This window comes from Echeneis naucrates, chromosome 18, assembly GCF_900963305.1.
Source record: "Echeneis naucrates chromosome 18, fEcheNa1.1, whole genome shotgun sequence".
Classification (NCBI taxonomy): domain Eukaryota; kingdom Metazoa; phylum Chordata; class Actinopteri; order Carangiformes; family Echeneidae; genus Echeneis; species Echeneis naucrates.
In genome coordinates, this window is record NC_042528.1 from 10372848 (window position 1) to 10385845 (window position 12998).

Below are 12998 nucleotides of genomic sequence, written 5' to 3' on the forward strand. Positions count from 1 at the left end.
TTCTGTGCCGGTGATAAAATGAAATGACAAACTATTCCAACCAAGAGCCTGAAAACGGTGAGCATTATTTTATTTTTTTTGCTCATTTCAGCAGCAACTACGCACCTGTTAAAACCAATACTCAAAGTTGTCAAGATTGCTAAGGTACAGGAGCCAAACTTTGTGACACAATGGGTAGGTGATTGATCAAAATGTCAAAAGTCCTCTGTAGACCAGACCTGGCTCCTGGATTGGGACACAGTTTTTGGGTTAGTTAAGGAAAAGGACACTTCTTAAATGCAGACTGTCACTCTGCACAAGAAGTCAGCTAACTTCCATTTCAGATGCTGCTATCACATCAAAATGCTCTTATCCAGTCAGCTTATTCATACAGGAAACAGAATTAAGAACGGTCAGTTCCTGTCCAGAAGTTAAACCCTTTGTGCCTTCTCACAGATGACTATAATCCTCTTCTCAATACAGTGGAGACTAAATGGGCAGCACAATCCAACACTGCAGAGCGGCAGCACAGTGAGCAGGCCTGCAGATGCCCTCTGCACAGCTTAACTTTGTGTCCTGCTACTGCCTCCCCCTCCACCCCCTCCTCCAGTCTCCCCTTTCTCCTTGTTTATTTATTGTGCAGACGATCTCAGGCCTCAAATTGACTTGTGGGATTGATTTGGCAACACCCTTCCTCCTCCCCTTCATTTTCCTCCCCTCCTCTTCTGTCCCCTCCCTCTAAAGACTTTTGATTAATCTAGCAGCTCCCAGCACACTCTGAGCAGCAGAGGGAGAAAAACGAGTAAAACAGAAGGACAGAGAGAGGGACAAGGAAAGACGGAAAACCAAAGAGGGATGGCGTGCCGCTATCATCCAGGCAGAGAGTTATGTGAGCTGTATGAAAATACAAACTCTTTTTGACTGGGAAGAATAAAGACCGATATATTTAATGCAGAAAAAGTGAGAGAGGGAGAGAGAAACAAAAGCCATTATAGCTGCTGTGCCTGTCAAACTTCATATACTCAAACGTTTACATGGGTTAGGAGGCAAAGTCCTCAGTAATCTTTAAAACAGTGTGTCAGACCGAGACAGATGAAAAAAAGTGTCTCATATTTTAACTGGTGACAGTTTTGTAGGCTGAAATTACAACTGTTATCAGAAGTAGTGAGTTAATATAGCCTCGAAGCATATTAAGGGAACCTTTCCAACTTTAAATGTTTAAATTAGGTCTGTCAACGTTAACATGTTAATTGCGATCAGTTGAAAGGGGCGATCAACTCTGTATTCCTAAAGTAGACACCATGTTCCCTCAGGCCTATTACATTCTTTTGATTTGAAATAAATCTTAAAGGCAACTTTTATCACTTTTCAGTCATATTTGGGAATGGTGATTAATCGTGATTGATCCACAGCTGCCTGGTGATTTATCAGATCAAAAAGTCGTTTGGCGGCCCTAGTTTAAATGTTGCAGCTTTTCAAACAAGAACCCTGTAAAAGTGTCTCAAATTCCATCTATGGAATGAAACTTAAAGATAACAGGTCCCAGCTAAAAGCAGCTTTACCAATAATCCATCTAGTGGATATTCTTATTTACACCATTATTGAGCTGCATGAGGAAGAATCAGTTGGATAATGTAAAATCACACTATATTGTTTCTTATTACTTTCTTAGTACAACTTTGCCCTGTTTGGCTACTTGGCATAACCAAACACAGGTTTGAGGCATGCTCCATTGTTATTGATGTTTCACTTTCAACATTGCAAAAGAAATTATTTTGTGTGTGTTGTAATGTCTTCAAATCCTTCAATTATAATCAACTTTTTGCCAATAACATTGCATTTGGGCCATATCGCTCTTTGGAACCGGTCCAGAATGGAAAAAAAAGCATGATCTCAAGAATCACCACTAAGATCATATCATTTAGTCTGTTCATACCCTTCTGCTTTTGTATTTTGATTTTATAAACTCTGCTCATGCAGAGTTATGCTCTTATTACAGCCGCACTCACAGCACTTCACCATACAGAGACAAAGCTCATTTTATTGGCGTGGTAGTTTTGCTCTCCTACTGTGTGTCTCAACATGCAGCAGGTTATATGGGGTCATGATCGCCACAGCGACGGCACGAGTGTATGTAAGAGGGCAAAATGCAAGAGCAGAAGGAAGAGGAAGACAAGAAGGAGGGAGGTGTGTGTGTCTGTCTGTGTGCCATGCTCTATTTGTCATCCTGGCCATGGTCTTTGGTGACACCTTGTTCATTTGCGAAACTGACTGTTTGAGATCCAGTGATTGATCGAGCAAATAGAAGCATGGCCCCAAGGATAGAGAGAGAGAGAGGTGTGGAATTGGGGGGATGACATGCATGTGCAGACATTACTGTATTATCACAATGGAGATCTGTCCTGTTTAATGTCAAAAGATTGGGTTCTTTTTTTCTCCAGCAACTCCTCGAGGAAATGTGCGGTGTCTGAATTTCTTAGCACCTCGGTGGAAAATATGCACTGTTAAACAAAATAACTAACCTTTTTGGAGTTTGACTTTCCACGGCCATACCATAAATCATATATCAGATGTGACTTCAATTACATCCATTATTTTGGCAGAACGTCTGATTTGAAATTGATTTGCCTGATAGCAACTAATGGCTCCATGAATCTAAAACATGATTCTATGAAATCAGTCATCTTGGAAACCAGGCTGTCATTCTATAACGTACACTTACACCTCGTTAAAGAAAAGAAAATATACCACTGACACGCCCTCATATTAATTTCTTCCCTGAATTTAACACAATAGGGAAAAAAAGTAATGAAAATTCTAATATTATTTTTCCTGAATAATAGTAATAAATCTGTGAAGCTCATCTTTATATTTGATTTGAAGTTGTCTTTCTGACATCAATCCAATCCAGTCAGCTGGCATTTGGTCAGGTAATTAAAGACAGCATGTGATATGATGTGATATGTGAAAATATCTGATATGGCAACATTTTCCAGACTTATAAGTAGTTCACACATATACATGCAGATAAACATACTGGATGTATTCCTTGATTCAACTATTTATTATTAAGAAGTTATGAGAACATACAGTGTGTATATAACATACCTCTTTTGTTGAATGAGTGAAACACACGCACATAAATTCACAGCGTGAAGACAGCTCTGGTGGCCGGGCTGAAAATAGTTAAGATGGAGAGCTATGCACAAAAAAAAAATCCAAGGTTCTACGGGACGGGATTCAGCAAAGTGCTGTTTACTGTGTCGGGACGCAGGAATTGAATTCAAAGCAGGCTCAGGAGATGTCACTTTCTAATGTACTGTATTCTTAAATCTCTATGCTAAACTATGCTGTCTCTTTGTCTCTCTCAGGGTTTTCTGCCCTCCGGTGTACCATCAACCAAACTTTATCCCTCCTAAATCTACCTCCTCTAATCTCACCTTCTTTCATTTAGTCTCTTTTTCACACTCTTTCCTTCCGCCTATGACACTGTACAACACAGAGGATAAAAAAGGAGACAACTGGAAAGCAATATATATTTTTTTTATGCCAAAAAGAAAAACTGTAAGGGTTTAAAAGAAAGAATGATTGTTCTAACACCACTCCTCCTTGTCTTTTTTTTTCTTTCAGTGCAGTTCAACTTGATTCCTGTGGGGCTCAGGATAGTGGCCATCCAGAGCACCAAGACAGGGCTCTATGTTGCCATGAACAGCGAGGGCTACCTCTACACTTCGGTATGCTCAGCAAATACATCCGAGTGACTCTTTTAAAAATCTAATTCTACTATGGAATGCGAATACATCAGTTGTGGGTGAAAACCAGTCATCCCACTACTGATAACTGTATTGGTTTGTTAACCACAGTGCCCAGGCAGTGTCTGACAGCAAAACATGCGTTTAAGCCATTGTTGCAGAGCTCGCTTTCACGCAAGCCACTGATCTCTCATAGCACATTACTTTGTGTTTCCCTTATAAGAGAAAGAAGAGAAAAATAGGCCTTTTCAAGTTATTATTGATTCTATGTGAGAGTTCATATCTGTATTGTAACATTGTGTATACGTTGTGTATTGTATTGCATATTGTCAGGTTGTAAATGTAATTAACGTAGTAACAGGGCCATTGACAAATGAAAGGGCCTCCCTCTGCTAATCACTAATATTATTATTATTATTCAAGGTTCAGTGAGTTACACGTACTGAGGTGACGTAGCCATTTTAAGGGAATTGGTTAATGAACAAAATAAATTCGCTTTGAGGGATAATTTAGCTAAATATATAACAGCAGAATGATATAAGAAGGACAGAAAGTCAGACGCTTCAGCTCCAACTGGACTCTTTCTGAGCAACGCCATGCAAACAGGGCTAATAATTACAATGAAGTTGCTGCAAAATATGACACACACCGAACAGACTGACCGACATTTATAAACAGCAGTTTTACACAGTTTATACACAGTCTTTATTCACAATTTGTGCAGTGTGTGTGCAGTCTGATGCATGTATTTATCACAGGTTAATTAAAGCAGTGGCTCTTATTGGGGGGACCCCTTGCCTCCACATTGAGACTCATTGAATCTGGGGATCACCAGCAAGAGTAATTTATTTTGTTAATATTTTATCCTTTAAAAAAAAAACAATGACACCATGTGTGACTATTAAGGTCAATAGTCAAACACTGCTGTAAATACATTTCTAAAAGCAAATGAGGGACCCTTGGCATGAAATGTTATTAAATGGGGTGTGTGACTTTAAGTGTCTCTGCTGTGGAAAGCTCTGAGAGAAGCTTTGAAGACACCAACTATGGTTTTTTATAATACCTGTATGCCTGTATAATACCTGTTAAAAGATGTTTCCATTTTAAAGTAAAAAACAAGTTGTGACAGATTGTTTAATTTTTTTACACATAAGGTGACAGCGTCCTGAGAAATACTGTACGAAAACCTAAATCAGAACTCATTACTTGGTTGCATTTTCCAAATGTACAACAGAAAAGCTCAAAATGTATTAGTTAATCATGCTTTTGGGCTGTCAATATAAAAAAAATAGCTTGTTGAGCCTCAATTTAGCCTGTTTAGTTGCATTTTTCACACATGCTTCACAGCAGGTACTTTATTTGGGATTTTAAAAAGCTATGAAGCAGAAATGATAAGGATATGTGTGATACTATGTGATACTGTGGTACAAAGACCACTGCACCAATGACGCCATGCTATCATCAGATACTATCTGAGACTAACTCCTTTCACCCCCGACTGCTTTCTTTTTGCTCGCACAATGACAGAGAGCAGCTTAGGTGGTAGCATCTCAAACTGTACGCACCGTCTGTGCATCAAACAGTTACCCGCTTGCGGTCATGGCAGCACTTGTACGCTACGACTTCCCGAGAGTTATTTTGCATTGATGTTCAGAGAGAGGTAGATGGAAGAGTAGATGAGGAGACAGAGGAATAGATCAGAGTGCACTCTATCAGGATGCGGAGAAAAGCTTTTTTTTTTTTTTCCTTCCATTCTTTTTCCTTGTGGTATGCAGGCAAAGTGTGTGAGATCTTTTTTTGAAGTGCATCAGCGTTCTCACTTCAAAGTCCATCCAACTCTACCTGCATGCACAGAGGGAGAGACAAGGAGCGGAGATACAGCGTTTCTGTCAGGAGGTACAATGGAGGATTGGCCTGGAAAAAACACACACACTGAAATACACAAGTCATCTCTCTGCTGACACAAATGTGCATACGGCTTAATATCTCTCCTTAATTCTAGCAGCGTCTCACTTTGCCAAACACAGACCGCAGTTAAGAGGTAACAGAATTTCTTCTTTTTTCAAGTTCAAAGCCCGTCGCTGCCCACAAATCTAGTAATCTGACAAAAAGTAGTTGGCAAGTCTGGCTCAGTCTAAGCGCTTGTGTTCTTTTAGTTTATATCTGATGGACAAAATTGCCCATCAAACTCTCCAAGAATTCAAGCAGGGAGTATATTATCTATGAGCTGCAGTCTCAAACATCTACTCATAGTTAAAGATAAATTTTTGTTATTTTCAAACTGGGCCTTTTGCCCATACTTCTGACTAGAAGGAACTTCATGTTGTACTTGTAGAAAGGACTTGAAAAGATTTTTAACAAGCAAGCAACTTAAAGCTTTCTGAGAAGAAAAAAAAAAAACAAAAAGAATCTCTACCTACTGAGGAGTAGGTGTAACTTAGATCAACTGGTCAGTTGAAAGCTTTGTCTTCCAGCTGAGCTTCTACTGTATTTTAACACAGTGCTGCCTATCAGTCATGCACTCCATACTACACTTTAAGCTCACACGTGAGCAAGACACCCCAAGTTTCTTCAACTGAGGCAGAAACTTGATCCCAACCCACAAGAGGCAGTCCACTAATATAGACCAGTGTACAATGTTTCAGGACCGCTGCTGGTGTCCACATGCCTGATTTAAAGTCTGTGCCCAACAAGCATAAACAGCCCTGAGGCTGTAACTCTGAGCTGCTACCTCCACATCAAGGCCTTGAACATGGCGACCTCAGATTTCAGGATACACAAGTTGATAGACTTGATAGAAGTTGATAGATGTAGTCAACCGAAGTTTCATTCGGGTGTTCCCGGCTCACCTTTTCTATTCAGGTAGAAAACTAATGCTACTTAATGGAGAAAACGTTAATTACATCGTGATATCAGAGTGTTGTTTGTGGATTCTCTATAACGGAGATGATAGAGAAGGATAATTAAAACCAAGATTTCAACATATCGTATATATATGTCTATAAACTGACATTTTAACTGTTACATTATATTTTACCAACTCTAATCCTAATCCATCTAAAAACATAAACACAACGAATTTTTCAATCTCTAGAACACCATAATAACCCTAACACCGCCCACAACCACTACAAAAAATAACAAATAAATAAAATTCTAAAGAAAACACTAAACAACATGAGCTCCAGAAAATGCACAAAGTCCTTGTACATGACTTCCCCATGGCTTGGAACCCCCCTAGTCTGTAAAACTATTGCATGCACATACACAGGTACAGAGGTTATACTTACACAGGCATTCTCCTGATAAAAGAAAGGTGACCCATTTTCACTAAGAAGGGAAGACAAAGGAAGGATGGCAAAGGAGAGGAGGAGGAATTATTTTACTCTCTTAACTCAAGCCACCACCCGTGCTATTGTTCTGTGCAAACGTTAGCATTCTCTGCATTCGTTGCCCTCAGGTCCTCAGGGGGAGGCAGTGCAGAGCCTTTACACCCTGTTATGCAACTGTTCGCATGTTCAAATGGAACAGGCCCTGCTTCACCCGCTGGAAGGTTTTGAAAAATGAAAGCAGATGGTCAAAAAAAAAAAAAAAAGAAAAACCCAAATGTAAAATCATGAACATGTAGAATTTCCAGAATGAATTGAAGTATAACTGGAGTTACTGGTTGCAGGTTGAAATTCTCTTTTGCTGTCAGTTAGGGAAATCGTATTGTTGAAGTTGTCGCGTGCTGACTGAAAAAATTCAAATATTTCCAATAATGATCATGGCTTTTATTTGTAGTCATTGCTGTCTTCAGTGAACCCACTATATAGCACAAGCATAATTAAAAGGGAGGACATACTGCTTGCTGTGTTCACTAACTAGCAATTACCAACTAATATATCCCCACGGGTTTGGTGAACAGTATAAAAAAGCACTCAGGGGATATACACTGTTTTAATATGAATAAATGGGGGCTATTTAGTTTAATATAGCTTTATGTAAGCACCTGTTTGTTAATGTGTCACCATTGTCATGACAGTTGGTTTCTCCCCAAGTGGATACAAAAAAAAAAAAAAAAAAAAAAGTCAAGTTTAAAGAAATGCTATAGTCACTGAATAGATTTTTTTTATTGCCAGTTGTGTTTTCATGTCTTTTTTCCGTCTGACGAAGTGGCACATTTACTTGCTGATTGAAATAGCTAGGTCTTGACACCAAAAGCTGATTGGTTTAGATAAAAAGAGGTTAAAAACAAACCACACACACAAACCCCCATAGATTTAGTTTCATGTTAACAGAATAGGAAGCACAACTTCTACACTGCTCGCTTTTCAATATTTAACTTACGACAATAATCATTACATAACTATAGAGACCATCAGTTTATGATTACTCCTTCTTTGGTTAATTCTGGCATCATGGCAGAGGGGACTCTTTAAAACAAATACACTAGATTTTCAAATGAAATGTTTGCAATACTATGAGAATGCCAAATTCAATAAATAAGAATGTTTTAGTGTTGATTCATAATGTAGCACAGCAAGTGTCCTGCAAAAGGTATCTGCTGTTGCCAAATAGTATGATTAACCATATTTCGAGGATATAAAGTTGAGAGTTGACATCCTGCTGATTGACTTTCACCACTTCAAATGAACAAATTTCCCCAGCAGCATCAGTACAAAAAGTGCAAACCGAGGTGGAGAGGTGTTTTCCTTTTTCGAAGCAATAACAAAGGCTCACCTCGGCTGCGGCAGTGTTCCAGTGGCTACTCAGCATTAATCTTTCATGGGCCTCTGTGGCAGACGTGTTCCCCTCTGCAACCACGCACACACAAGCGGATAATTACAACACTTATTTAAAGGATCTGAAAATCAAGTACCTCCTCCCAGCTGTACATTTGCCCGTAATGGCTTAGAGAAAAGAGATTTTTTTTTTTTTTTTTCCCCAGCTTGGCATTCTTAAGAAGCACCATTTATCTTTATTTATCAGCTGCATGGTTTTGTATTAACTGTGCATCCTGTTTGTTCTATTCTCATTTCTATTCTTTCTTTCCCACCAAAAATTTACCCTGTCAGAATAATGGAAATTGCTTCTAATGATCTGATCTAATTTAATGATAACATCTCATAAATATTTCAAACATTTGCGATGACCTCAGTTTTTCTCGCAATAATTAAACAGCCTGAAACACAAAGAGAAGAAACATGTTTGATCTCGTATTTCACTATTCTTATATTGTTTGATCTTGTCTGATGAATTGGGAAAGTAGCCTTGAGAAAGAAAAGTTGTGCTTTAAGGATTGGTCAGGGTCATTGATACCCAAAGAAAAGAAGTGTTTTTCTTGTCTCCTCAGAGAGGAGGTCAAAGGTCAGGGGGAGTTGGAGATCAACAGTCCTGTAGTCGATGAACTTTTAGTCTCTTTCTCAAAGTCACAGCATTACTTTGGACTAAGGTTCACTGGTAGAAATCTTCAGACTGCTATACTGTTTCATGGGGTGTTTGGTTTGTTTGGCGTACGGATCAGTGGTGCAGCGGTTGGCTTCAAAGCCAGAAGGTTTCACGTGGATTCCCTCCAGTTACTCTGGCTTCCCTCCACAGTCCAAAGACATGTCCATTAGGTTCATGGGTAACTCTAAGCTGCCAGTAAGTGCGAATGCTGTTTGTCTTCACATGTCAGCCCCTTAATAGATTGGTGGCGTGTCCTGGGCGTAGCCTGACTTTGCGCCCTGTCAGCCGGGATTGGTTCTTGCCCCCTGAGACCCTGCGCTGATAAGGGGTTTGGATAATGAATGAAGTGAATTGGTGGTTAATGTTGTTCAGTACACAGATTTTATTTTTATTTTAAGAATTAAAATTAGCAAGAATAAGAACTATAATAGTGTGTAATTTCCTGATAATTCCAACAACCTGCCACTGTTCACCAGCAAATAGGTCAACGTCGTTCGCTATTGTTTCAGTGATTTTAGCACGTTGTCAACAACGTAGAGTGACAAAGAGTGAGGTCATGGGACTGGTCACCCAATCATGCAGGGAACACAAGATACACAAACTAACTTTGTGGGACAAACATGGCAGCAGATGACAGTGATTCACCAGTTGTTAACATAAATGAAAAGTAATGCCAAACAAGAATTAGTGTTAGTGTTCAAGCTTACGCTTTCTTCATGGAATGCAAACTTTGAGCTCAAATCGGAGTGGAAATACCCTTCAACACATTATACTGTCCAGACAAGAGGAGGTTGAGGGCACATCTTCTAATAAGGCTCATCAAGACCTGCCATTGAAACAAACATGTCCAAATATTCAGAACCAGGTTTTAGTTTTCAGATTAGCATTGATGGCCCAAACAATATGGATCTGTGTACATGACATTTGATTACTTTAGTAGGCAAAGTGGTGTTTCCCTGGCAAACACACAGCATGAATAATTTATAACCTGCAAGTGTGGTAAATCCCAAACTCCCCTCTTTGGATTTATGAAGCTGGCCGACATGCTTCAACAAATTTAACAGAGCAGAAGTAAAAGCAGCTACTGCCTGAAACAAGAGGGAAGATATAATTAAACAGGAGTTACAGAAGAGGAATGAATCTCTAGCATGGATTCACACACCTCTGAGAAAAAGTAGGCAGCCAAACATCTCACAGTAACCAGGAGAGGTATTCAAGGATCACCCAAGTGTTACTCCTTTGTCACTCTGGGGAGCTGGAGATGAGGCCAAATGTAAATTTTCACACAGTAAACTGCTACACAGAGTAATGAAACACTACTAATGCCTGAAACTGTTTGTGGATTTGTGAGTTGTCATGCACAATATGAATAACAATGTGTCCTTACATGGGCTTCTTGTTTTAGGAGGATGAAACGTGAGGTGAGACAGAGAATGAAGGAAATCAGTTTTGAAGCACCAGTTTTTAAGTATATATTGGTTCACATATCCTAAATAAACAGGATAGAAAAGGAGTTTTGTGGAAGGTAACACCATGACTTAAATTCTTCCTTAAGAAATAAAAATAAATGATTACGAAAGATTTTTGAACTTTTCATTTTTCATGGAATTTGGATTTGTACAACACATGTGAATCTGTATTCAAGGCCATGGCTGCTCAGACTGCTCGGGCTCCTTGAGGCTGAGACGGTGGCAGGGCAATTTGATTGGCAGGATGGGCTGCATCTTAGCACTAATAATAACAAACAGGGCTGATTGTTGTTGCCATTGTGAGAGGAGGGAAAAGAAAAGAAGAGGAGAGGATGCTGGGCAGGAGAGAGGGAGAGAAGGATGACCTGACAGGCCCAGCCTCATACCAAACCTAACGTCTCCGCTGGGAGCAACAACAGCCGCCGCGCTCATCTTTCTTCCCCCTCCCTCCTCCATTTCCCTTCATTCCCTCCCCCCTCTCCATCTCACTTGTATGTCTTTTACTCGCCTGTCAGTCTGTCTTACTCCCTGTCTGGCCATTTGTGTCTCTTGGCCTCTCTTGTGGTTTGTGTTTTTGTCTCCCTTCCGCCATCACCACTTTCCTCCTCCCTTGCTTTCCGTCACCCCATGAACCTCTTTTGTTCGGAATATATATCCCTGTCTTGATGTGTCCCTTATCTGCTGTCCTTGTCCTAGCTCCTCTACCTGTCCTCTAGCTCTCTGCTCTCCTTTCCCCTCTCTCTCTTTGTCCTCCTGAAACCTCAGGTTTCACAGCTATTCACAGTTTTAGTCTCCCACTTTTTCCTTGGCCGTTCCTTTAGCTGCACCCTGCCATTTCATAATCTGTGTTGAATGATTCAACTGTTCAGTGAAGTCAGATTCTATTAAATATCAATTTGTATCCTTCTGAGAAAATATGAACTGACAGAAACTTAGAAAAGACTGAAAAGGTACAAAGATAGTTGTACTTGTTTTAAATAAGTTTCTTGCTGCTGTCATTCATTTGTGATATATCCTTATAAGTTTTTGTGAAATGCATTCCCAAGATGCCAATCAAGTGATGTCAGTCTGTTATGCATATTAATGCTGGCTCAGCAACACTGTCTCTGTCAGAAATATGAAATACGATGTGAGCAGCAGACTCGAATACGAGTATCTGTAGTTAGCGGTCAAACAAATATTCTGGAAAATCAAAAACACCACAATTTAGAAACATGAATTATTGAGTTGTATTTTTAGTTTATCTTGCTGAGGAACCTGTAGTGGTTCGCCATAAATCCTTCAGTCCTCAAATACACATTTTAGCGGGTTTTGGTTTTTCCTACTCTTGTGTGTGTCACTTTTAGCCACAGCTGACAGTTGTTGCCTTACATCAGTAAATTTAGCAGAAAGAAGAACTGATCTCTTCTGGGTAGCGGCTGGAATGAAGCTAAAAAGGAGAGCAAATAAGCATGTTGCTCTGTGTCAGTGAGCCACTGGTACAGTTACAAGTTTGAATTTAACACAGAAATTGTTTAAGGTGATAACATTTCAGTCTTATGCATATAGCTCAGTGCACTTCCCCCTTTGCCCCACAAGGTTTTGCATTTGTGTTTTTCTTTAGCAGTTTTAGCTGAAAACCACGTCTCTTTCATATTAGTATTTATGCATGGAAATGTAAGCTACATTTTTTTGTTAAAGCAGGAGTTAATCTAAATTTTTCAAATTACACAATTGTGCATTTAAATGTATTCTAATGGATTATATCCTTAATTCTAATAACATTTTTTGCATGCAAAATCAGTAAAGTAACTGATGAAGTGGAGGAAAAAAGCACAATAGTGGAGGTGTTGACAATTTCATTATAGTTTTCTCTTATGGTTTTCTCGAAGTTGCACAAATGAATGCTGGTACAAAACAGACAGAGAGGAAAGATGTGGTTAAAAACACATCACAGTCCTCGCTGCTCCAGTTACTGCAGAAGTTCACCGATAATACTCATCAGATAAGAAGGAAGACTGACTTTATGATAACATGCACAAGCAGAAACTTGTTTTTTTTTTCTTCCGAGCAGAGCGAGAACGGCCAGCTGCATGAAGAAAGAGGCCAGATGGTTCCGTGCGAATCCATCTGTCTTTACACATCCCCAACAATGCAAACCTCCCCTTCATCATCCCGTTGTCACCTTCACCTTAGTAGCCCTTTTATTCATTGGGTTAGGTCATATATCTCTCTTTATTTCTCTGAAACCTTACAATTCTCATGTTATACATACCAAGAAAGAGCTAATGTGCAAATAGCAGCCATTAGGAGGGGATTGGTCATATATTAATTCTGTCTGAGTAATTTAAAGCTAAATAAATGGATTTTGGAGGTATTGATATTAATC

General features: G+C 39.5%; 1 protein-coding gene across 3 annotated transcripts in view; it reads left to right on the top strand.

Annotated features, from left to right (window-relative positions):
• Nucleotides 1–12998, top strand: part of fgf11a (fibroblast growth factor 11a) — an 80080-nt gene that overhangs the window by 50243 nt on the left and 16839 nt on the right. For all 3 annotated transcript variants that reach the window (XM_029526177.1, XM_029526178.1, XM_029526176.1), the window contains one exon: nucleotides 3610–3713. In XM_029526177.1, coding sequence (XP_029382037.1) covers nucleotides 3610–3713 — 104 coding nt within the window. The remainder of the gene's footprint in view (nucleotides 1–3609; nucleotides 3714–12998) is intronic.